This window comes from Girardinichthys multiradiatus, chromosome 1, assembly GCF_021462225.1.
Source record: "Girardinichthys multiradiatus isolate DD_20200921_A chromosome 1, DD_fGirMul_XY1, whole genome shotgun sequence".
NCBI lineage: Eukaryota > Metazoa > Chordata > Actinopteri > Cyprinodontiformes > Goodeidae > Girardinichthys > Girardinichthys multiradiatus.
This window is the reverse complement of record NC_061794.1, coordinates 112,284-135,695: the sequence shown is the minus strand read 5'-3', so window position 1 is coordinate 135,695 and position 23,412 is coordinate 112,284. Positions and strand designations below refer to the sequence as shown.

General features: G+C 46.0%; 1 protein-coding gene across 1 annotated transcript in view; it reads left to right on the top strand.

Moving 5' to 3' along the window:
* LOC124880084 (forkhead box protein P1-like) overlaps positions 1–14,491 on the top strand; it is a 66,469-nt gene extending 51,978 nt beyond the window's left edge. Inside the window, exon 6 of the mRNA XM_047385026.1 lies at positions 14,486–14,491. Coding sequence (XP_047240982.1) covers positions 14,486–14,491 — 6 coding nt within the window. The remainder of the gene's footprint in view (positions 1–14,485) is intronic.
* The last annotated feature ends 8,921 nt before the right edge of the window (positions 14,492–23,412 follow it).

Here is a 23,412-nt window from a genome sequence, read left to right as displayed (position 1 = left end):
CCTGGAGGTGTACAGTTCCTGGAGTGACAGTAGACTGCAGCCAATCACCTTCTCAGCAGACCGAATGACACGCTGCAGCCTGCCCTTATTCTTGGCTGTAGCAGCGGCGTACCAGATGGTGATGGAGGAGGTGAGGATGGACTCAATGATGGCTGTGTAGAAGTGCACCATCATAGTCTTTGGCAGGTTGAATTTCTTCAGCTGCCGCAGGAAGAACATCCTCTGCTGGGCTTTCTTGATGAGGGAGCTGGTGTTTGGCTCCCACTTGAGATCCTGGGAGATGATGGTTCCCAGGAAGCGGAAAGATTCCACAGTGTCAATTGTGGAGTCACAGAGGGTGATGGGGGCAGGTGGGACTGGGTTCTGCCTGAAGTCCACAACCATCTCTACTGTCTTTAGAGCGTTGAGCTCAAGGTTGTTCTGGCTGCACCAGTCCAACAGATGGTCCACCTCCCATCTGTACGCGGACTCGTCACCATCAGAGATGAGTCCGATCAGGGTGGTGTCGTCCGCAAACTTCAGAAGCTTGACAGACTGGTGACTGGAGGTGCAGCTGTTGGTGTACAGGGAGAAGAGCACAGGAGAGAGAACACAGCCTTGCGGGGAACCGGTGCTGATGGTCAGGGACTCAGAGACGTGCTTCCCCAGCCTCACGCGCTGCTTCCTGTCAGACAGGAAGTCTTGCAGGTGGAGTTGGGCACACTCAGCTGGGAGAGCTTCTCCTGTAGCAGAGCTGGGACGATGGTGTTGAAGGCAGAGCTGAAATCCACAAACAGGATCCTGGCGTAGGTTCCTGTGGAGTCCAGGTGCCAGAGGATGAAGTGAAGGGCTAGGTTGACTGCATCATCTACAGACCTGTTGGCTCTGTAGGCAAACTGCAGGGGATCCAGGAGGGGGTCGATGATGTCTTTTAGGTGTGAGAGCACAAGGCGCTCAAAGGACTTCATCACTACAGAGGTCAGGGCGACGGGTCTGAGGTCATTAAGCCCTGTGGTCCTTGGCTTCTTGGGAACAGGGACGATGGTGGAGGACTTGAACCAGGCTGGCACATGACATGTCTCCATTGAGGTGTTAAAAATGTCTGTGAAGACTGGAGACAGCTGATCAGCGCAGTGCTTCAAGCTGGCTGGTGAGACAGAATCCGGACCAGCAGCTTTCCGGGGGTTCTGTCTCCTGAAGAGTTTGTTGACGTCCCTCTCCTGGATGGAAAGAGCCGTCCTCGGCGTGGGTAGGGGGCTGGTGGGGGGGAACTTCAGGGTGGGGGTTGGTGTTGCCAAGGCCCCTCTTGAGGTTGGGGAGGTGGATTGTGGCTGCAGCTGTTGGGGGGTGTCGTGGGGGATGGTTGCAGGACTGTCCCTTTCTCTTTGAAAGTGGCAGTAGAACTCGTTCAGGTTTTTGGCGAGGCGTCGGTCGTTGATGGAGTGGGGGGCTTTCGGCTTGTTGTTGGTGATTTGCCTGAGCCCTTTCCAGACAGACGCAGAGTCGTTGGCTGAGAACTGGTTTTGGAGCTTCTCAGAGTACAGTCGTTTGGCCTCTTTCACTGCCTTGCCAAACTTGTACTTAGCCTCTCTGTATATGTCTTTGTCCCCACTCCTGAAGGCCTCTTCCTTATCCAGTCTTAACCTTCTGAGTTTGGCTGTGAACCAGGGTTTATCATTGTTGTAACTCACCCTGGTGCATGATGGTACACAGCTGTCCTCACAGAAGCTGATGTAGGAAGTCACAGCCTCTGTGTACTCGTCCAGACTGTTGGTAGTAGTCCTGAACACATCCCAGTCTGTACAGCCTAAATACGCCTGGAGATTATTTACATTCTAATTTGGGTTATTCCAGCTCTGCTAGATTCTTCCTACCGCAGTGCCACAAGGCTGGTCATCCAATGCCATGCTCTCCTCTTGGTAAATACTGGCCTTAAGCATTTGAGGGTTCAGTTTAAATTGCTTGTCAGATAGGTCCTTCATGAAGGGTGTCTTAAAACTTTATATGTAGTTTCAGTCCTCATCAGAGATCTTCATGGTGCCCATGTGGCAAAGCACAGGGTAACACTACAAAACATGAGATGTAAGTTAAACCTCCAAGGACCTCAGTCACATATATGTAGTAAATAATTTAACAAAGAGAAAGGAGTTATACCAATTAACAGTCAATTTAAAAAGCTTTCCAAATGCATGATAACTAACAATAAATCCTATTAATAAAATAGTTCTGCATAGTTCAAGGATGTTAAATAGATTCTCCTATTTTCTCCACTCAGGTAGTTTGTGCCTCTGTCAAGTGTACCCTTGGCAGCCTCTTGGTCTTTTAAAGACTTGAGATTATATCCAGCATGGAAGTTCACCTTGTGTGAAAATTCTGTATAAGTTTTTTTTTTTTTTTCTTGCCCAAGTGCTGTTTGCTCCTGATGCAGTTCCTATGTATTGGCTGGCGTATGATAAAATCAACTTACTATGTCATCACCCTTTGTTAGCAAAAATAACCCCACTGTAATCAAGGCAAAATGTTGTGGTTTGCATTTTATGAGCAAAACAAGGCATGTGATTCAATGGCAGCTTTCTTGCAGCCATCCTGGTACAGGTACATGCTGTTCCAATGACAGTGATCTTTTGTTCAGTTATCCAGGCCTCTGCCAATTTAATTAATATCTGTTTATTTATATAGCAACAATTAACAACACATTTCAAGGCACTACAAAAAGATCATACATATACAGGTCCTTCTCAAAATATTAGCATATTGTGATAAAGTTCATTATTTTCCATAATGTCATGATGAAAATTTAACATTCATATATTTTAGATTCATTGCACACTAACTGAAATATTTCAGGTCTTTTATTGTCTTAATACAGATGATTTTGGCATACAGCTCATGAAAACCCAAAATTCCTATCTCACAAAATTAGCATATCATCAAAAGGGTCTCTAAACGAGCTATGAACCTAATCATCTGAATCAACGAGTTAACTCTAAACACCTGCAAAAGATTCCTGAGGCCTTTAAAACTCCCAGCCTGGTTCATCACTCAAAACCCCAATCATGGGTAAGACTGCCGACCTGACTGCTGTCCAGAAGGCCACTATTGACACCCTCAAGCAAGAGGGTAAGACACAGAAATAAATTTCTGAACAAATAGGCTGTTCCTAGAGTGCTGTATCAAGGCACCTCAGTGGGAAGTCTGTGGGAAGGAAAAAGTGTGACAGAAAACGCTGCACAACGAGAAGAGGTGACCGGACCCTGAGGAAGATTGTGGAGAAGGGCCGATTCCAGACCTTGGGGGACCTGCGAAAGCAGTGGACTGAGTCTGGAGTAGAAACATCCAGAGCCACCGTGCACAGGCATGTGCAGGAAATGGGCTACAGGTGCCGCATTCCCCAGGTCAAGCCACTTTTGAACCAGAAACAGCGGCAGAAGCGCCTGGCCTGGGCTACAGAGAAGCAGCACTGGACTGTTGCTCAGTGGTCCAAAGTACTTTTTTCGGATGAAAGCAAATTCTGCATGTCATTCGGAAATCAAGGTGCCAGAGTCTGGAGGAAGACTGGGGAGAAGGAAATGCCAAAATGCCAGAAGTCCAGTGTCAAGTACCCACAGTCAGTGATGGTCTGGGGTGCCGTGTCAGCTGCTGGTGTTGGTCCACTGTGTTTTATCAAGGGCAGGGTCAACGCAGCTAGCTATCAGGAGATTTTGGAGCACTTCATGCTTCCATCTGCTGAAAAGCTTTATGGAGATGAAGATTTCATTTTTCAGCACGACCTGGCACCTGCTCACAGTGCCAAAACCACTGGTAAATGGTTTACTGACCATGGTATCACCGTGCTCAATTGGCCTGCCAACTCTCCTGACCTGAACCCCATAGAGAATCTGTGGGATATTGTGAAGAGAACGTTGAGAGACTCAAGACCCAACACTCTGGATGAGCTAAAGGCTGCTATCGAAGCATCCTGGGCCTCCATAAGACCTCAGCAGTGCCACAGGCTGATTGCCTCCATGCCACAACGCATTGAAGCAGTCATTTCTGCAAAAGGATTCCCGACCAAGTATTGAGTGCATAACTGTACATGATTATTTGAAGGTTGACGTTTTTTGTATTAAAAACACTTTTATTTTATTGGTCGGATGAAATATGCTAATTTTGTGAGATAGGAATTTTGGGTTTTCATGAGCTGTATGCCACAATCATCCGCATTAAGACAATAAAATACCTGAAATATTTCAGTTAGTGTGCAATGAATCTAAAATATATGAATGTTAAATTTTCATCATGACATTATGGAAAATAATGAACTTTATCACAATATGCTAATATTTTGAGAAGGACCTGTAGATTCCAAGTCAACTCCATACAGTACAGACCAAATGTTTTGTCACACCTTCTCATTCAAAGAGTTGTCTTTATTTTCATGACTATGAATATTGTAGCTTCACACTGAAGGCATCAAAACTATGAATTAACACATGTGGAATTATATACTGAACCAAAAAGTGTGAAACAACTGAAAATATGTCTTATATTCTAGGTTCTTCAAAGTAGCCACCTTTTGCTTTGATTACTGCTCCGCACACTCTTGGTATTCTGTTGATGACCTTCAAGGGGTAGTCACCTGAAATGGTTTTCACTTCACAGGTGTGCCCTGTCAGGTTTAAAAAGTGGGATTTCAAGCCTTATAAATGGGGTTGGGACCATCAGTTGTGTTGTGCAGGAGGTGGATACAGTACACAGCTGATAGTCCTACTGAATAGACTGTTAGAATGTGTATTATGGCAAGAAAAAAGCAGCTAAGTAAAGAAAAACGAGTGGCCTCATTACTTTAAGAAATAAAGGTCAGTCAGTCCGAACAATTGGGAAAACTTTGAAAGTGTCCCCAAGTGCAGTCGCAAAAACCATCAAGCGCTACAAAAAAACTGGCTCACATGAGGACCGCCCCAGGAAAGGAAGACCAAGAGTCACATCTGCTGCGGACAACAAGTTCATCCGAGTCACCAGCCTCAGAAATCGCAGGTTAACAGCATCTCAGATTAGAGAACAGGTCAATGTCATACAGAGTTCTAGCAGCAGACACATCTCTAGAACAACTGTTAAGAGGAGACTGTGTGAATCAGGCCTTCATGGTAAAATAGCTGCTAGGAAACCACTGCTGAGGACAGGCAACAAACAGAAGAGACTTGTTTGGGCTAAAGAACACAAAGAATGGACATTAGACCAGTGGAAATCTGTGCTTTGGTCTGATGAGTCCAAGTTTGAGATCTTTGATTCCAACCACCATGTCTTTGTGCGGCGCAGAAGAGGTGAACGGATGGACTCTACATGCCTGGTTCCCACCGTGAAGCATGGAGGAGGAGGTGTGATGGTGTCGGGGTGCTTTGCTGGTGACACTGTTGGGGATTTATTCAAAATTGAAGGCATACTGAACCAGCATGGCTACCACAGCATCTTGCAGCGGCATGCTATTCCATCCAGTTTGCGTTTAGTTGGACCATCATTTATTTTTCAACAGGACAATGACCCCAAACACACCTCCAGGCTGTGTAAGGGCTATTTGACCAAGAAGGAGAGTGACGGGGTGCTGCGCCAGATGACCTGGCCTCCACAGTAACTGGACCTGAACCCAGTCGAGATGGTTTGGGGTGAGCTGGACTGCAGAGTGAAGGCAAAAGGGCCAACAAGTGCTAAGCATCTCTGGGAACTCCTTCAAGACTGTTGGAAAACCATTTCAGGTGTCTACCTCTTGAAGCTCATCACCAGAATGCCAAGAGTGTGTGGAGCAGTAATCAAAGCAAAAGGTGGCTACTTTGAAGAACCCAGAATATAAGACATATTTTCAGTTGTTTCACACTTTTTTGTTCAGTATATAATTCCACATGTGTTAATTCATAGTTTTGATGCCTTCAGTGTGAAACTACAATATTCATAGTCATGAAAATAAAGAAAACTCTTTGAATGAGAAGGTGTGTCCAAACTTTTGGTCTGTACTGTACATTCCAATTGATCCTAGTTATCAAACAATAAAGTCACGTTAAGAATAGTATTCACATTGGTTAAAACGTTTTCTATCTTACGAAACCCAGCAGATTGCATCGAGTCATTGACTTGCAGCATTCACTGCTCATGGATGTGCATGTAGCCACCGTGGACATTCGCTTGCATCATGTTGTTGACTTTGCAGCAATCCCTCATACTGAGCAAAGGAAAACTCCTCTTTAAAAGGACGAAACCTCCAGCAGAACCAGAACCTGAGTCAGTGTGAGTGTCTGAGTGTCCATCTGCCACAACCCACTAAGGATTCGAGAAGATTGAGCATACACACAAAAAACAAACACAGGTGACCCTAGGAGTCACCAGTAAACCTGCAGTCTGAAAGCGAGTGTTCAGTTGGGAACATATGGAACAATCAGATCTCTGATGTATGATGGAGCTTGATTATTAAAGGCTTTATATATCGCTCAAAAAATTATTTGTTGGGTGAACATAAAAAAATTATGGAAATTATTTCCACCCAGTAATAATACGCTAATTTAGCAAGAAATTGTTTTATTAAGTGACATAAATGTAAATATGCTGGTTCAACATATCAGAATAAGAATCAGAATCAGAATCAGAAAAGCTTTATTGCCAAGTACGTTTTTGGACATACAAGGAATTTGTTTTGGCGTAGTCGGTGCAATACAATACAAATTAAACAGTATAAACATATCTACAATATAATATAAATATATGTGCACAGTTTTAAGTGAGTGAAAGTAAATGTAGAGCACTATAGGATGCCAGAGCAGTACAACAGTGCAGGTGATCATTGTGCAAGTATGGCAGTGCAAGTAAAGCAGGAGTCCAAGCTGAGCGTTAATGTAACGCATAGAGTTACAGGTTACAGGTGTCCTGTCAGCAAAAAAAGGGGTGGGGGGGTGAGAAAGGGAGAGTGTCAGGGTGGTTTCCGGGCTTTGTTAACCAGGCTGGTGGCAGATGGGAAAAAACTGTTCTTGTGGCGTGAGGTTTTGGTCCGGATGGACCGCAGCCACCTGCCAGAGGGGAGAGTCTCAAAGAGTCTGTGACCAGGGTGGGAGGGATCAGCCAGAATTCCCGCTTCAGGGTCCTGGAGGTGTACAGTTCCTGGAGCGACAGTAGACTGCAGCCAATCACCTTCTCAGCAGACCGAATGACATGCTGCAGCCTGCCCTTATCCTTGGCTGTAGCAGCGGCGTACCAGATGGTGATGGAGGAGGTGAGGATGGACTCAATGATGGCTGTGTAGAAAGGCACCATCATACTCTTTGGCAGGTTGAATTTCTTCAGCTGCCGCAGGACTCTGTGGAGTCACAGAGGGTTATGGGGGGCAGGTGGGGCTGGGTTCTGCCTGAAGTCCACAACCATCTCTACTGTCTTTAGAGCGTTGAGCTCAAGGTTGTTCTGGCTGCACCAGTCCAACAGATGGTCCACCTCCCATCTGTACGCAGACTCGTCACCATCAGAGATGAGTCCGATCAGGGTGGTGTCGTCCGCAAACTTCAGAAGCTTGACAGACTGGTGACTGGAGGTGCAGCTGTTGGTGTACAGGGAGAAGAGCACAGGAGAGAGAACACAGCCTTGGGGGGAACCGGTGCTGATGGTCAGGGAGTCAAAGACGTGCTTCCCCAGCCTCACGCGCTGCTTCCTGTCAGACAGGAAGTCAGTGATGGGAGAGCTTCTCCTGTAGCAGAGCTGGGACGATGGTGTTGAAGGCAGAGCTGAAATCCACAGACAGGATCCTGGCGTAGGTTCCTGTGGAGTCCAGGTGCCAGAGGATGAAGTAAAGGGCTAGGTTGACTGCATCATCTACAGACCTGTTGGCTCTGTAGGCAAACTGCAGGGGATCCAGGAGGGGGTCGATGATGTCTTTTAGGTGTGAGAGCACAAGGCGCTCAAAGGACTTCATCACCACAGAGGTCAGGGCGACGGGTCTGAAGTCATTAAGCCCTGTGGTCCTTGGCTTCTTGGGAACAGGGACGATGGTAGAGGACTTGAAGCAGGCTGGCACATGACATGTCTCCAGTGAGGTGTTAAAAATGTCTGTGAAGACTGGAGACAGCTGATCAGCGCAGTGCTTCAAGCTGGCTGGTGAGACAGAATCCGGACCAGCAGCTTTCCGGGGGTTCTGTCTCCTGAAGAGTTTGTTGACGTCCCTCTCCTGGATGGAAAGAGCCGTCCTCGGCGTGGGTAGGGGGCTGGTGGGGGGGAACGTCAGGGTGGGGGTTGGAGGTGCCAAGGCCCCTCTTGAGGTTGGGGAGGTGGGGGTGGTGGATTGTGGCTGCAGCTGTTGGGGGGCGTCGTGGGGGATGGTTGCAGGACTGTCCCTTTCTCTTTCAAAGCGGCAGTAGAACTCGTTCAGGTCGTTGGCGAGGCGTCGGTCGTTGATGGAGTGGGGGGCTTTCGGCTTGTAGTTGGTGATTTGCTTGAGCCCTTTCCAGACAGACGCAGAGTCGTTGGCTGAGAACTGGTTTTGGAGCTTCTCAGAGTACAGTCGTTTGGCCTCTTTCACTGCCTTGCCAAACTTGTACTTATACAGAGAGGCTATGTCTTTGTCCCCACTCCTGAAGGCCTCTTCCTTATCCAGTCTTAACCTTCTGAGTTTAGCTGTGAACCAGGGTTTGTCATTGTTGTAACTCACCCTGGTGCATGATGGTACACAGCTGTCCTCACAGAAGCAGATGTAGGAAGTCACAGTCTCTGTGTACTCGTCCAGACTGTTGGTTGTAGTCCTGAACACATCCCAGTCTGTACAGCCTAAATACGCCTGGAGATTCTCCACAGCCTCACTGCTCCACTCCCTTGTCGTCCTCACAACAGGTTTGCAGAGCTTTAGTTTCTGCCTGTATGCAGGAATCAGGTGGACCATGATGTGGTCGGATTGGCCCAGTGCAGCACGTGGGACGGCGTGATAAGCGTCTCTGATGGTGGTGTAACAGTGATCCAGAATGTTGTCCTCTCTGGTCGGACATTTTATAAACTGTCTATATTTGGGAAGTTCGTGGGTCAGATTACCTTTGTTAAAGTCACCAACGACGATTACTAAGGAGTCCGGGTTGGTCCGCTCCACATTCAGTATCTGGTCGGCGAGCATGCGCTGTGCGACCTGCACGTTAGCTTGCGGCGGGATGTAAACACCGACCAGGATGAACGAAGCGAACTCAGTGTATGGTGTTGGTCTTATTATTACTCAATCACAAGGGGTAAGTCCAACATAATAATATTTTGTTGGGTGAACATACAACATTCATGGAAAGTATTTCCACCCAATTATAATATGCTCATTTAGCAAGTGAAAGTTTTGTTGAGTGAAATTAATGTAAACATGCCGAATCAACATAATGTGTCGGTGTTACTGTTATTTAATTACAAGAGGTAAATCCAACATAATTTTTAAAGGTTAGTTCAACATATTCACCCATGTTTGATTTAAGTGTGGATGATCCAATTTAATGGGGTGGGTACAACTATATTTTAAAATGACACAAAACAACTAATTAATTTTGCTGATCAGACAAGACTTACGTGTGTTTGACAATCGCAGATACCTTAGTTGAGAGTTAGTTAGTTCAATTCTGACATCAATATTCGTTTTAAACAATGTAAAAATATTTCACCCTAGTTTATGACAGTTAATATCAAGTTAGGAAAAAAACACCTAAAAGCAAACAGGATTTCTTAAGATTGAACTTTATTGCCCATGAAGAGGCAAGCACAGAAAAACATCTGAAAAATGTAAATACAATGAAAATAAAAGTGCATTCTTGTGCATCAATAAATTTGAAATAAATAAATTAAAAAATAATAATAATCCTCAAAATTTATAGCGTAAATCTGTTTCATCTGATTTGAATTAAAAATAAAATAGAATTGTTACCAGTGAATATTAATGCATTGAAACTGCATACCTGAGTTGCTTTTACCCTGAATTTACTGCTTCAAAGTTTCAATAGCAATGTTTCACTATTTTCGTATTCAGAATCAAAATTTCATGTTTCAAAAAAGTCTAATAAAATAATTCTAATAGAAATTCTAACAAGCCGTCAAAATCAACTGGCAAAATTCAGTGTCGAAATATGCAGTCTGAAATACAATTTGAAACAGCTAAGATCCCAGGGAAAAGCAATAGATTATAGATCAAGTTGAATCAATATCCAGCATTTTTATCAGGGTTTCATATAAAACTGTTTTCTATAAAGTGAACAGCTGGTAACTCATCTGTCCAGCTGTTTCTGTTAGTCAGCTATCATCTCCAGCAACGCTGACACAATTTTGTTTTGTTTTACATTAAGACCTAATGAAGAGGTTGGATATTGGTTTGACTTGATCTAGAATCTCAGCTGTTTTCATGAATTTCAGACGTCCTATTTTGATGCTGAATTTTGGTGGTTGAATATGGCATCTTGAAAATTTAGCAACAGAATTCTAAACTTTGTATTTTCACAAACTACATTTATTTCAATGTAATTTTTTAAACATGACATTTTGATTTTGAATATGAAAATACTGATAAATACAGGTGACAATTCACTAATAAAGATAGGAAGCATTAATTTCAGGGTAAAAAAATTCAGATACACTACTTCAACCTTGAACCGCCACCTTAACATGGTGGAAGGGTTTGAGTGCTCGAATGATTCAGTTTAGTTTATTTATATAGCGTCAATTCACAACACATGTCGTCTCAAGGCACTTCACATGAATGATCCTCAAGGCTATGTCGCCTGGGGCTTAAATGCCCCTGGTTGTCATTGTATTTGCAATAGATCTGACACACTTTCAGAGAACACTCCGAAGAACAAAATCGGTAAAAGGTTGTTTATTTGAAAGAAGATAATCAGGAACATAATGGTCGAAACTCCAACTGTATGGAAAGAGGGGAAGAAAACCAGTGAAAACAGGGAACCGAAAAGTTAATGAAACTAAAAACAATAAACTAATATGATCGAGAGTTCTGCTTACTAAGTTGCTGTGGTCAGGGGTAGAGAGATTCGGGATCCAGGTTAGTCGAAGGTGAGTCTGTGGATGATTCCTTAGGTGCTGTCCTGTGTGAGCTCGGAGCGAACAGGAATGAGTTCGGTGTGCAGATGCTTACGTTGGAGGGTGAACAGATTACACTTATGGCTTGGTCCAAGAGACAAAGGGAGCAGGAAACTGCCAGCTTGATCTGAATCCAAACGAAGACAGGAGATAGGATATGAAATCCACATAACATAGGTAGTCTTGATCATCCAGAGAAACGTCTGGACACGTAGTCAATACACAGTGACATAGATCCAAAGCTTAGGCTCTCTAAATCTGCAAAGGAGCATACACAAAGTTACACGAGGTCGAAGAACAAAGCATAAACTTAGTGTTTGGCTTGAGCTTGTACCACTGATGGTAAACACTCTGGCATCGAAGTGCTGGCAGCCTCCTGCTTAAGTACTCCTCAGAGTAATCAGTGGAATAAGTCGCACGTGTCACCCAGCACACCTGAGAGCTCCAGCACCATCTGAAAATGAACACATGTAGCAAGAACAAAAACACAAAAACAACCCAGATCCTGACACTGGTACGGTCAAACAGGCTGTAGGTGACAGGTCAGACAAAGAGCGGTTCAAGACACCTTTATGAGGACAACAAAATCGAGGCACGTTCAACTCCCATCTCCGGGAGGGCTTTGACCAGATTTTGGGGGATGTTGGAGACAGGGTCCAACTGGACCATGTTCTCCGCATCTATTGTTGATGCTGCTGTTCGTAAGTTCTGCGGTCCCTGTCGTGGCAGACATTCCCGAACCCGGTGGTGCACACGGCAGTAAGGGACGCTTTCAAGCTGAAGGAGTCCTATCAGCTGTGGTTGGCTTGTGGGACTCCTTAGGCGGCTGACGGGTACTGTGAGGCCAAGTGTGCCGCGGCCCGAGCTGTGGCAGAGGCAAGAGTGGAAAGAGTACTTGGAGGATCTCCTCAATCCTGCCATCACGCATTCCCTGGTGGAAGCAGAGGCTGGGGACTCGGGTTGGGCTGTTTCATCACCCAGGCTGAAGTCACTGAGGTGGTTAAAAAGCTTTGGATGTTGTGGGCTGTCATGGTTGACACGCCTCTTCAACATTGCGTGGTGGACAGGGACAGTGCCTCTGGATTGGCCGACTGGGGTGGTGGTCCCCCTACATAAGAAGGGTGACCGGAGGGTGTGTTCCAACTACAGGGGGATCCCACTCCTCAGCCTCCCTGGTAAGGCCTACGCCAGGGTATTGGAGAGGAGAGTCTGGCTGACAGTTGAACCCCGGCTTCAGGAGGAGCAGTGTAGTTTTTGTCCCAGCTGTGGAACACTGGACCAGCTCTATACCCTCTACAGGGTACTTGAGGGTTCATGGGAGTTTGCCCAACTGGTCCACATGTGCTTTGTGGACCTGGAGAAGGCATTCGACTGTGCCCCTCGTGGTACCCTGTAGGGGTTGCTTCAGGAGCATGGAGTCGGGGGCCCTTTATTAGGGGCCGTCCGTTCTCTGTACAAGGGGAGCAGCAGTTTGGTCCACATTGCCGGCACTAAGTCGGACTTGTTCCCGGTGCATGTTGGACTCCGGCAGGGCTACCCTTTGTCAACGGTCCTGTTCATAACTTTTATGGACAGGACTTCTAGGCGCAGCCAAGGCCAGAGGATTTCGTCTCTTCTTTTTACATTGGAAGTGGTCTTGCTGGCCCCCTCTAGCCAAGACTTACAGCATGCGCAGGGGCGGTTCGCAGCCGAGTGTGAAGTAGCTGGGATGAAGATCAGCTCCTCCAAGTCCAAGGCCATGGTTCTCGACCGGAAAAGGGTGGCTTGTCCTCTTCATGTTGGAGGGGAGTTCCGGTCTCATGTGTAGGAGTTCAAGTATCTTGGGGTCTTGTTCAAGAGTAAGGGGAGAATGGCCTCCAGCCACCCTTTGCTGTGAGGACTAAAATATTAACCTTTGGCTGTCTCTCAATGAACCCGTGGGAAGTTCTTTCTAGGCTCTTTGGAAAACCATTTCAGGTGACTACCTCATAAAGCTCCTGGAGAGATTGCCAAGAAAACAAACCAGTAATAAAAGCAAATGGTGACTATTTGGAATAATCTAAAATATAAAACAGTTTAAGAGTTATTTCACATTTTCTGTTTACTATATAATTCAATGTGTGTTCATTGACAGTTTTGTTGCCTTTGGTGAGAATCTACAATGTAAATACTCATGAAAATAAAAAGACCTTTTAGGTGAGAAAGTGTACCCTGTACAAAAAGTAATTGTAAAATATACAGTAAAGTACTGGCAACAGGGTTTTCCAGCCAGTTAGTTTAATCTTTACAGTAACCTGTAAAGATTTTATTAAATTTTTTACTGTAATTCTATTACAATTGTACTGTGATTTTATAACAATTTTACTGTAATTCTGTTACAGGTGTCAACAGTATAATAATATAATTCTGGAACAGTAAAAGTTATTTTATTTTACAGTAGCCTAAGAGCACCTCCTAAAATGTAACTTCAACAGTAATTCAGTTGAAACTGTATACTATGGCTATTGCTTTCTGTTGAATGCCAAAGTTCAACTTAATTTAACAAACTCGCAATAAATATCCATATCTGTTGTTATTTTAAGGAAATAAAAGAACAATATATAAAATTACTTTACTTCATTGTCAATTCGAAACCAACACACAACAATGAATCAAAATAAAAGAAAATATTTTAACAGAAACATCAAAAAGTATTGCAACCTGAATGTAAAAATTACTCTGGCAAGAATTGATTCAAAAACATTATTAATTCAGACACCATTTTAAAACTCCCATGGTAATAACATTATAATTCATACAAGCTGTTAAATAACCTGGAAAATAAATGTGCCAAAGGGTCAAAATTTCCAAACAAGCTTGTCAACCAAAGGCATAAGAACAAGGCTTTGCAAGTTAGTCATGTGAAATTTCCAGATTGTATGGATGGATGGAAAAATAATAAGTAATTTCAGCCAGTTTAAAATATTGTGAACAGCCAAACAAAACCAACGTGAACGAGTGCTGAGTCCTGAACACAATTCTGAAAATAAAGTAGACTGGTCCAGGTCCTGCTGCTGATCCAAGTAATTCATTAAAGGGTTGCTAGAAGATAAAGAAAGGAGAAATGTTTTATTCAACACATGAAATGTAATGCAGATTGGACCGCAGTTATGTCACAGAGAGAGAGAGAGATTTTACTGTATCTGACCACTGTTTTAGACTCCTTCACAGTGAGAGAGGGAGTCTAAAACAGTGGTTGATCCTGGTCTACTGAAGCTTGTGGAAAAGAGAAAAAAAACAAAGAACACATAACAGAGAGAACAGATTGTAGCTAAATGTGTAATCTTACCATTATAAAAGTTCCAATGGTAGTCCATGAATTTGCAGATGAGAGTGGAGATGTGGGTTCACTGTTGTCTGTTTCTTTTGCTCAAGTCATCCTGTCGTTTTTGATGTCACCTTTTCTTTTGCTGTCTTTGTTCCTCTTTTTCAGAGTTGAGGCCAATAAAGCTCCAAAAAACAGACGGGAGACATATAGCTTAGTTTTTAAACTACCATCCGTCCTTCCACTGTGTATACTCGCTTCTTCTGTACAGGGTTGCTGGGGAGCTGGTGCCTATCTCTACCAGGTTATGGGCGACAGGCAGGGTTCACCCTGGACAGGTCGCCAATCCATCGAAGGGCAACACAGGGCAAACAAACATGCACACACCCATTCAACCTATGGGCAATTTAGAGAGACCAATTAACCTAACAGTCATGTTTTTGGACGGCTTGAGGAAGCTGGAGTAGCCAGAGCTAACATTCAAACTAACTGTTTCTGAATTTTAGGGAACATATTGCATTTTTAAATCAGAAGCTTCTAAACTACCGGATACGTTTAGCAAAGTGATTAGTGAATTAGTTCTCACCTTTGAATATGCATGTTGCCTCCACTGGATACTCATACATGGAGGGGTGCAAAAAGTGCTGCAAGACCAGAGTGGAATGTAGGTTTAGTCCCCTTGTACTATACTCATACTCATTGTATTCTGCTTTATCCGAAACCGGGTCTCCGGGGCAGCAGACTCAGTAGAGACAACCAGACTTGCCCCTCCCCTGGCACCTCCTCCAGGTCCTCCCAAAGAGCCCAAGGCGCTCCCAGGCCAGCCGAGAGACACAGTCCGTCCAGCTTGTCCTGGGCCATCCCCTGGTCCTCCTCCTGGTGGGCTGTGCCTGGAACACAGCATCCAGGAGGCACCCAATTTTGATACCAGAGCCTCAACTGACTCCTCTCGATGTGGAGGAGCATCGGCTCTACTCCTCACTTTATCTCTAAGGGAGTGCCTGGCCATTCTACGGAGGAAGCTTATTTCAGCCGCTTGTATCAGGGATCTCATTCTTTCAGTCATGAGCCAAAGATCATGATTGTAGGTGAGGGTAGGAATGTAGACCGACCGGTAAATTGAGAGCTTTGCTATTCGGCTCAGCTCTGTCTTTGCCACAACGAACCAGCACAGCATCATATGCTGTCTCTGTAATCCCTACTGCAGCAGCCGCACCAATCCGTCTGTCGATCTCCCATTCCATTCTCCCCTCACTCTTGAACAAGACCCCAAGATACTTGAACTCTTCCACTTGAGGCAGGAATTCCCTCCAACCTGAAGAGGACAAGCCACCCTTTTCCCGGTTGAGAACGATGGCCTCGGACTTGGAGGAGCTGACCTTTATCCCAGCCGTTTGGCTGTGACCAGCCCTAAGTGCATGTTGTAGGTCTTGCATAGAGGGGGCCAGCAGGACCAAGTCATCTGCAAAAAGAAATCCACTGATCCCCAAACCAGTCCCCCTCCGGCCCTTTCCGTCCTTGGCTGCGTCTAGAAATCCTGTCCAGAAATATTATGAACAGGAACGGTCACAAAGGGCAGCCCTGCCGGAGTCCAACATGTCCCGGAAACAGGTCCGACCTACTGCCGTCAATGTGGACAAAACTCCTGTTCCGCCTGTACAGAGACCAGATGGCCCCTAGTAAAGGGCCCCCGACTCCGTACTCCTGGAGCACCCCCTACAGGGCACCAAGAGGGACACAGTTGGATGCCTTCTCCAGGTCCACAAAGCACATGTGGACCGGATGGGTATACTCCCATGAACGCTTGAGTACCCTGCAGAGGTTGCAGGGCTGGTTCAGTGTTCCACAGCCAGGATGAAAACCACACTGCTCCTCCTGAAGCCGAGGTTTGACTATCAGCCAGGCTCTCCTTTCCAATGCCCTGGCATAGGCCGTACCAGGGAGGCTGAGGAGTGTGATGCCCTTATAGTTGGAACACACCCTCCGGTCACCCTTCTTATGAAAGGGGACCACCACCCTGGTCTGCCAGTCCAGAGGCACTGATCCCGACCACCACGCAATGTTGAAGAGGTGTGTCAGCCTCAACAGCCCCACAACATCCAGAGACTTGAGTTACTCTGGGCAGATCTCATCCATTCCCAAAGCCTTGCCACCGTAGAGCTTTTTAACCACCTTGGTGATTTCAGCCTGGGCAATGAAAGAGTCCCCAGCCACTGCTTCCACCAGGGAATGCGTGATGGCAGGATTGAGGAGATCCTTGATGTAATTGTTCCAAAGCCCAATGATGTGCCCAGGTGAGGTCAGCAGCTTCCCACCCCCACTTTAAACAGTGTTGGAGAAGCACTGCTTGCCCCTGCTGAAGTGCTGGATGGTTTGCCAGAATCTCTTCGAGGCCAACTGGTAGTCCTTCTCCATGGCCTCACTGAGGTCCTTCCAGGTCCGAGATTTTGCCTCTGCCACAGCCGGGGCCTTGACACGCTTGGCCCCACGGTACCCGTCAGCCGCATCACAAGCCTATCACAGCCGATATGACTCCTTCGTTAGCTTGACAGCATCCCTTATTGTCGGTGTCCACCACCAGGTTCGGGGATTTGCAATGCGACAGGCACCACAGACCATGCGGCCACAGCTATGGGCAGCAGCATCGACAATAAAGGCAGAGAACATTGACCACTTGTACGTTCCCAGCAGACCCTCACTATGCGCTTGGGCCTGCTAAGTCTGTCCGGGTTTCTCCTCCTCCAGCAAATCCAACTTACCACCAGGTGGTGATCAGTGGACAGCTCAGCCCCTCTCTTCACCCGAGTGTCCAAAACATGCGGCAAAAGGTCTGAAGACACGACAACAAAGTCGATCATCGACCTCCTGCCTAGGGTGTCCTTGTGCCAGGTGCACTGATGAACACCCAAGTGCATGCTTGAACATGCTGTTCATTACGGACAATCCGTGACTAGTACAGAAGTCCAATAATGAAAAACCACTCTGATTCAGATCGGGGAGGCCAATCCTCCCAATCACACCTCTCCAGGTGTCACTGTCATTTCCCACGTGGGCGTTGAAGTCCCCCAGCAGAATAATGGAGTCCCTGGGAGGGGCACCATGCAGCACCCCTGACAGGGACCGCAAAAGGCAGGGTACTCCGCACTACCGCTTGGCCCATAGGCCAAAACAACCTGTCCCACACCCAAAAGCCTCTCATCTACTGGGGTAAACCCCAACACAAGATGGCTGAGCTGGGGGGCAATAAGTAAACCCACCCCAGCTCGCCGACTTTCCTTGCGGGTCACTCCAGAGAGTGTCCAGTCTCTCTCTCTCGAAGATGGGTTCCAAAGCCCACGCTGTGTGTGGAGGTGAGCCTGGCTATTTCTAACCTCTCCACCAGCTTCTCCAACTTCACTTGAGGATGTCCAGGAAGAGGTTTGTTAGTAGTCCTCTGAATTTCCTCCCTTATAGTAGCTGACATTATACTAGAGAAGGAAAAGAGCAAGCACCGACAAACCACACAGTTTATATATGGGTAATCGATAGTAATCCAAAAGTTCTTCCTGACTAACACAACACAGCCTTGAGCACTGATTGTTACAGAGCTATAACATTCTGTCAAGAAGTAGACAGAGTTTCCTTTAAGTGTATTAGCTTTGATTTTTAAAAAGACAATATCTTCTTTGCATTGATCCACCACAAGAAACATATTCAATTCAATTCAGTTTTATTTATATAGCGCCAATTCACAACACATGTTGTCTCAAGGCACTTCACATATGTTGTCCCTTTCACTTTTGCCTCATGTGAAATCGGTGTTTGCCTGACAGTCTAGATCATCAAGAACATCTCTTTTGTCATTATTGCCTTTCAGCCAGAGTGGAGCCCAAGTTCTTAAAATTTGTCATACCTGCTTGTGTTTTTGTTATATTACCTGGTCTAGTCCTTTGTTTTCTGTCTCCCTGCACCCGAAGTCCACACCTGTTCTGTGTTTTCACCTGATTGTCTTCTCACATTTGTCATTAGTTCCCCCTGCTGTTCAGTTTTTGTATTTAAGCCCATTTGTTTCTTTTGTTCCCTGCTGGTTCCTTATGTCATGTGTATGTGTTGTTTGTGTTTGTGTGCTCGCCTGGTACCCTGTCCGTGTCCAAGCCATGAGCAATAAAATGTCGTCTTACCTGCAAACTTCGAGCTTCAGGAGTTCTTCCCCGCATATTGGTCCAATAGAAACCCACATTATGCCAGAAGGAACCAGCCAATGGGACCAAGCGGGAGGAATGGTGAGGGAATTCAAGAGGGGTGAGGTTCTGGCCAAATAATTTTTTCACCTGGTGACCTCTCCCAGCTCACCATGGAGAAGGCTGGAAATGGCTGGCAGCCTCCAAGACTGGCTCGAGGAGAGGAGGGATTTTTTCCCCTGATCTTCGGATCCACCACACCATTGAGGCCAAGTGACATAGGGCCCTGGAAGAAATTGTCGTTTCTATGAGGAGATCTCCTGCTCCCTCCTTCACCCACCTCTCCACCAAAGCTTGACACAGTTTTCCGGCTCATGGCTTCGCTCCTGATCAGCCATCGCCGCTGATCCCGACTCATAATCCTGTTCCTGGTCCAGTTCTGGAGGGGTTCATGAATGAACCACCTCCACACCCCTATCCTGTTCCTGGTTCTGTTCTGGAGGGGTTCTTGAATGAACCACCTCCACACCCCGATCTTGTTCCTGGTCCTGTTCCGGAGGGGTTCTTGGATGAACCGCCTCCACACCCGATCCTGTTCCTGGTCCTGTCCGGAGGGGTCCCAAGCCGAGCCACCTTCACACTCTGTTCCTGTCTGTGAGGGGCTCGTGGATGGACTGCCTCCACTCCCTGCTCCTGTTCCCGGTCCAGTCCTGGAGGGCTCCGAGGACGAACTGCCTCCATCCCTGGTTCCCGTTCTGGAGGAGTTCGTGGAGGACCTGTCACCACTTCCCGTTCCTGTCCCTGAGGAGAGCGAGGACGCACCCTCTATGCATGCTGTGCCTCAGCGGCTGCGCCGCAGATCTCCACAGCCTCGCCGAAGGTCCCGACGGTCTCTGCACCGATCACCTGGGTTCCAACGGTTTCCGCACTGCGCCTATGAGCTCCACCATGGGTTCTCCTGGTCCCGCCGCTGGCCGTCAGATCAGCAGTCTCTGCACCACTCGCCTGGGTTTCAGTGGTTTCCGCACTGCGCCTCTGAGCTCTACAGTGGGTTCTCCTGGTCCCACCGCCGGCCTTCAGATCATCAGGTCCTACGTCGCCGGCGGTCTGATCATCAACTCCTACATCGCCGGCCTGCTGATCGCCGGATCTGCCCGGGACGCCTGAACTCTGGGTCTGCCGGGAATGGCCTGTGGGCCAGCCGCCTGAACTCTTGCCCTCCTTCCGAGGTCTCCTCCACATACCCTGGTCAGATGTTTGTTTTGTTTTTGTTTTGTGGGCATCTGGGATCCGCCCTTAAAGGGAGGGTCTATGTCATACCTGCTTGTGTTTTTGTTATATTACCTGGTCTAGTCCTTTGTTTTCTGTCTCCCTGCAACCTCAAGTCCACACCTGTTCTGTGTTTTCCCCTGATTGTTTTGTCACGTTTGTCATTGGTTCCCCCTGCTGTTCAGTTATTTTATTTAAGCCTGTTTGTTTCTTTTGTTCCCCGCTGGTTCCTTATGTTATCAATTCAATTCAATTCAAATTCAAAAATACTTTATTAATCCCAAAGGGAAATTAAATGTTGTTGTAGCTCATTATGAAGGTTTCTTCAAAGAGCCATTGTAGATGCTGATGGCTGCGGGCAGGAAGGATCTCCTGTAGCGCTCCAACTTACAGCAGATCTGAAGACGTCTCTGATTGAAGACACTGTTGTTGTAGGACAGTCTCATGAAGAGGATTCTCAGGGTTCTCCATAATGTTCTTCATTTTATGAAGAATCTGTCTTTCCACAATGATCTCCAGAGGTTCCAGAGGAGTCCCCAGAACAGAACCAGCCTTCTTTATCATCTTGTTGAGCTTTTTTAAGTCCCTGGCTCTGATGTTGCTTCCCCAGCAGATGATGGCAGTAGAGATCAGACTCTCCACAACAGACTTATAGAAGATATGCAGCATCTTGCTGCAAACACCAAAGGACCTAAGCTTCCTCAAGAAGTACAGTCTGCTCTGTCCCTTCTTGTAGATGGCTTCACAGTTGCATCTCCACTCTAGTCTGTTGTCCAGGTGAATACACCATGCCACAAAGAGGTCCACCACCTTCCTGTACTCAGCTTCTTGTCCATCTCTGATCCACCCCACGACTGCAGAATCATCTGAGTATTTCTGCAGATGACAGAGGTCTGTCTTGTACTGGAGGTCTGAGGTGTACAGAGTGAAGAGGAATGGTGAGAGTACAGTCCCCTGTGGTGCTCCTGTGCTGCTGACTACCTGGTTAGACTTGCAACCCTTCAGTCTCACAAACTGTGGTCTGTTTGTCAGGTAGTCTTTGATCCAGGAGATTGTTGAGGCCTCCACCTGAGTCTTCTGGAGTTTCTGACAAAGCAAATCAGGTTGGATTGTATTAAATGTTCTGGAGAAATCAAAGAACATGATCCTCACAGTGCTACTGGCTTTGTCCAGATGACAGTGGGTTTGTTGAAGCAGGTGTTTGATGGCATCTTCAACTCCAACTCCACAGCGATAAGCAACCTGAAGGGGGTCCTGATGGTTTACTGTTTGATTACTCAGGTGGGCCAACAGGAGTCTCTCTAGGACCTTCATGATGTGGGATGTCAGGGCAACAGGTCTATAGTCATTGAGGACTGATGGGTGAGTTTTCTTTGGTACTGGAACAAGACAGGAGGTCTTCCACAACACTGGAACCTTCTTCTGGGCCAGGCTAAGGTGGAAGAGGTGCTGCATAATCCCACAGAGCTGCTCTGCACAGGCCTTCAGGACTCTAGGGCTGACATGATCTGGACCTGCAGCCTTATTCCGATTCAGTCTCTCCAGTTGCATCTTCACTCGACTTCTTGAGACACATAGGTGGAAGGGGGAGGCAAAGGAAGCATCAGCATCTTCTGATATGGTTGAAGGCAAACATGTAGAAGCAGAAGGGTCTAGGGCTGAGGTGGAAGATAAAAAATTTGAGGTGTTACTGGACAGCTGTGGGTCCTGTGGGTCAAAAGAGGGTAGAATGTCTGTTTGGCTGTGAGCAGGAGAGGAGGATGCGAAGCTTGTTTCTGAACTGAATCTATTGAAGAATGTGTTCAGTTCATTGGCTTTGTCCAGACCTCCATCGGTCCAATCATCCCTCTGCCTGAAGCCCGTGATCTTCTTCATTAATGTCCACACATCTTTGATGTTGTTTTGTTGGAGCTTGCTCTCCAGCTTCTTCTTGTACACCTCCTTGCTGTCTCTTATCTTGACTCTAAGTTGATTCTGTAAACTCCTCAATAATTCTCTGTCTCCCTCTCTGAAGGCTCTTTTTTTCTTGTTAAGCAGGTCCTTCAGGTCACTGGTGATCCAAGGTTTGTTATGTGTATGTGTTGTTTGTGTTTGTGTGCTCGCCAGGTACCCTGTCTGTGTCCAAGCCATGAGCAATAAAGTGTTGTCTTACCTGCAAACTTCGAGCTTCAGGAGTTCTTCCCCACATATTGGTCCAACAGAAACCCACATTATGACAAAATTATGCAGTTTTCTTAGACGCTGTTTGAAATATGTTTGTTTGCTTTCAAATCTCTGCGTCCACAGGTGTATGAGTGGCCCACACTTCACTGTCAGCTTTGGAAAATGAAGGAAATAGTGGTGCTTTGACCTCAAATGATGGCCATTTAACAGTTATTTTTCTAAAATACAAGTAGTCCTCTACCATTACTTTTAGGTAGGCCATCTGACCAAAGGAAGTAACTGGGGCACAAATGAACTCCACCATGTGTCGTAGCTATAGGGCAAGCTGCCAGACATTGTTTTCAGATGACTTTTTTATTTTGTCTCTAATTAGTACTGGCAGTAATCTGAAAGAAACGAGAGCTGAACAGCCTGTCCTGCAAGTTTTTCACTGCTGGGATTTACTTCAGATGGCTTATCATTTGCATCATTACCAAGGTAACTGATTTGATCTATTCTGTGATTCAGGTCGACACGTGTAAATTGTTTGTCAACTTTTACAAGATGTTTGATGTATAGGGCCAAATCGTAGGAAACAATGCCTTCCAAAAGATCATGAGCAATACATTGGGTCAGGCCAGGATTGCAAACATGAAAGTTTGATAGCTCATTAAACAGTCAGACAAACCTGACCCATTTTTTTCTGATCCAAGTCTTCAGCCTGGGCATTAGTTTTATATTATGCAGTCCTACCAGGTCCAGCTGAAAGTGGGTCAGTTGCAATTTTTTATTTAACTTTACAGAATCAGCAAAAGAAACTGCTGGTGCTGAAATTTTCAATAAAACCACCAATACCGTGAGACCCCAGATTATCACCTACAATGGCAGAGAGGCTGGCCCTTTGAATCTCACCATTTGGCAGTTCAACACCACTCACCTCAAGGTCTTTTAGATCCTTCATTAGTGTTCCCAGCACCAGGTCATGTCCAAAGTAGCGGAAATCTTGGTCTCTGCAAAGAACAAATTACATATGACCTGTAGACGATCGGTTATGGGAAAAAATGTCTTCTACACTGAGGTAGACTGCAAGGAGTTTGTGTTTTTTACTTGCCCAAAGGATTAGCCACCTCAAATATGTCCTTAAACAGAATCAAGCCACAGAAAATGGATTACACTCAAGCAACGCATTTTGGGAGATTATTTTGCCATCCCTGATATCCTTCAATATATCTTTTTGACCAACACCCAGATGGGTGATTGGTGTTGCTCTCTAACAGACTCATTCTGCAAAAGACCAGCAATTGTTTTTTTTATTTATTGGAATGTACTGAGCAAAACATTCCTTTCCTGCTTGATTGTTCCCCAAACAAATTGGGTATGGTTCTATGTAAGTGAGGTTTTCTTTAAAGATGCTTATGATCTGTTTTTAGTTCGTGAGTATTGCAACTCTGGAAAAGATCATCTTTTACTTCATCTAACACTTTGTTTTATATCTGTCTTGGGTACTCCACGCAAGTTTTTCAT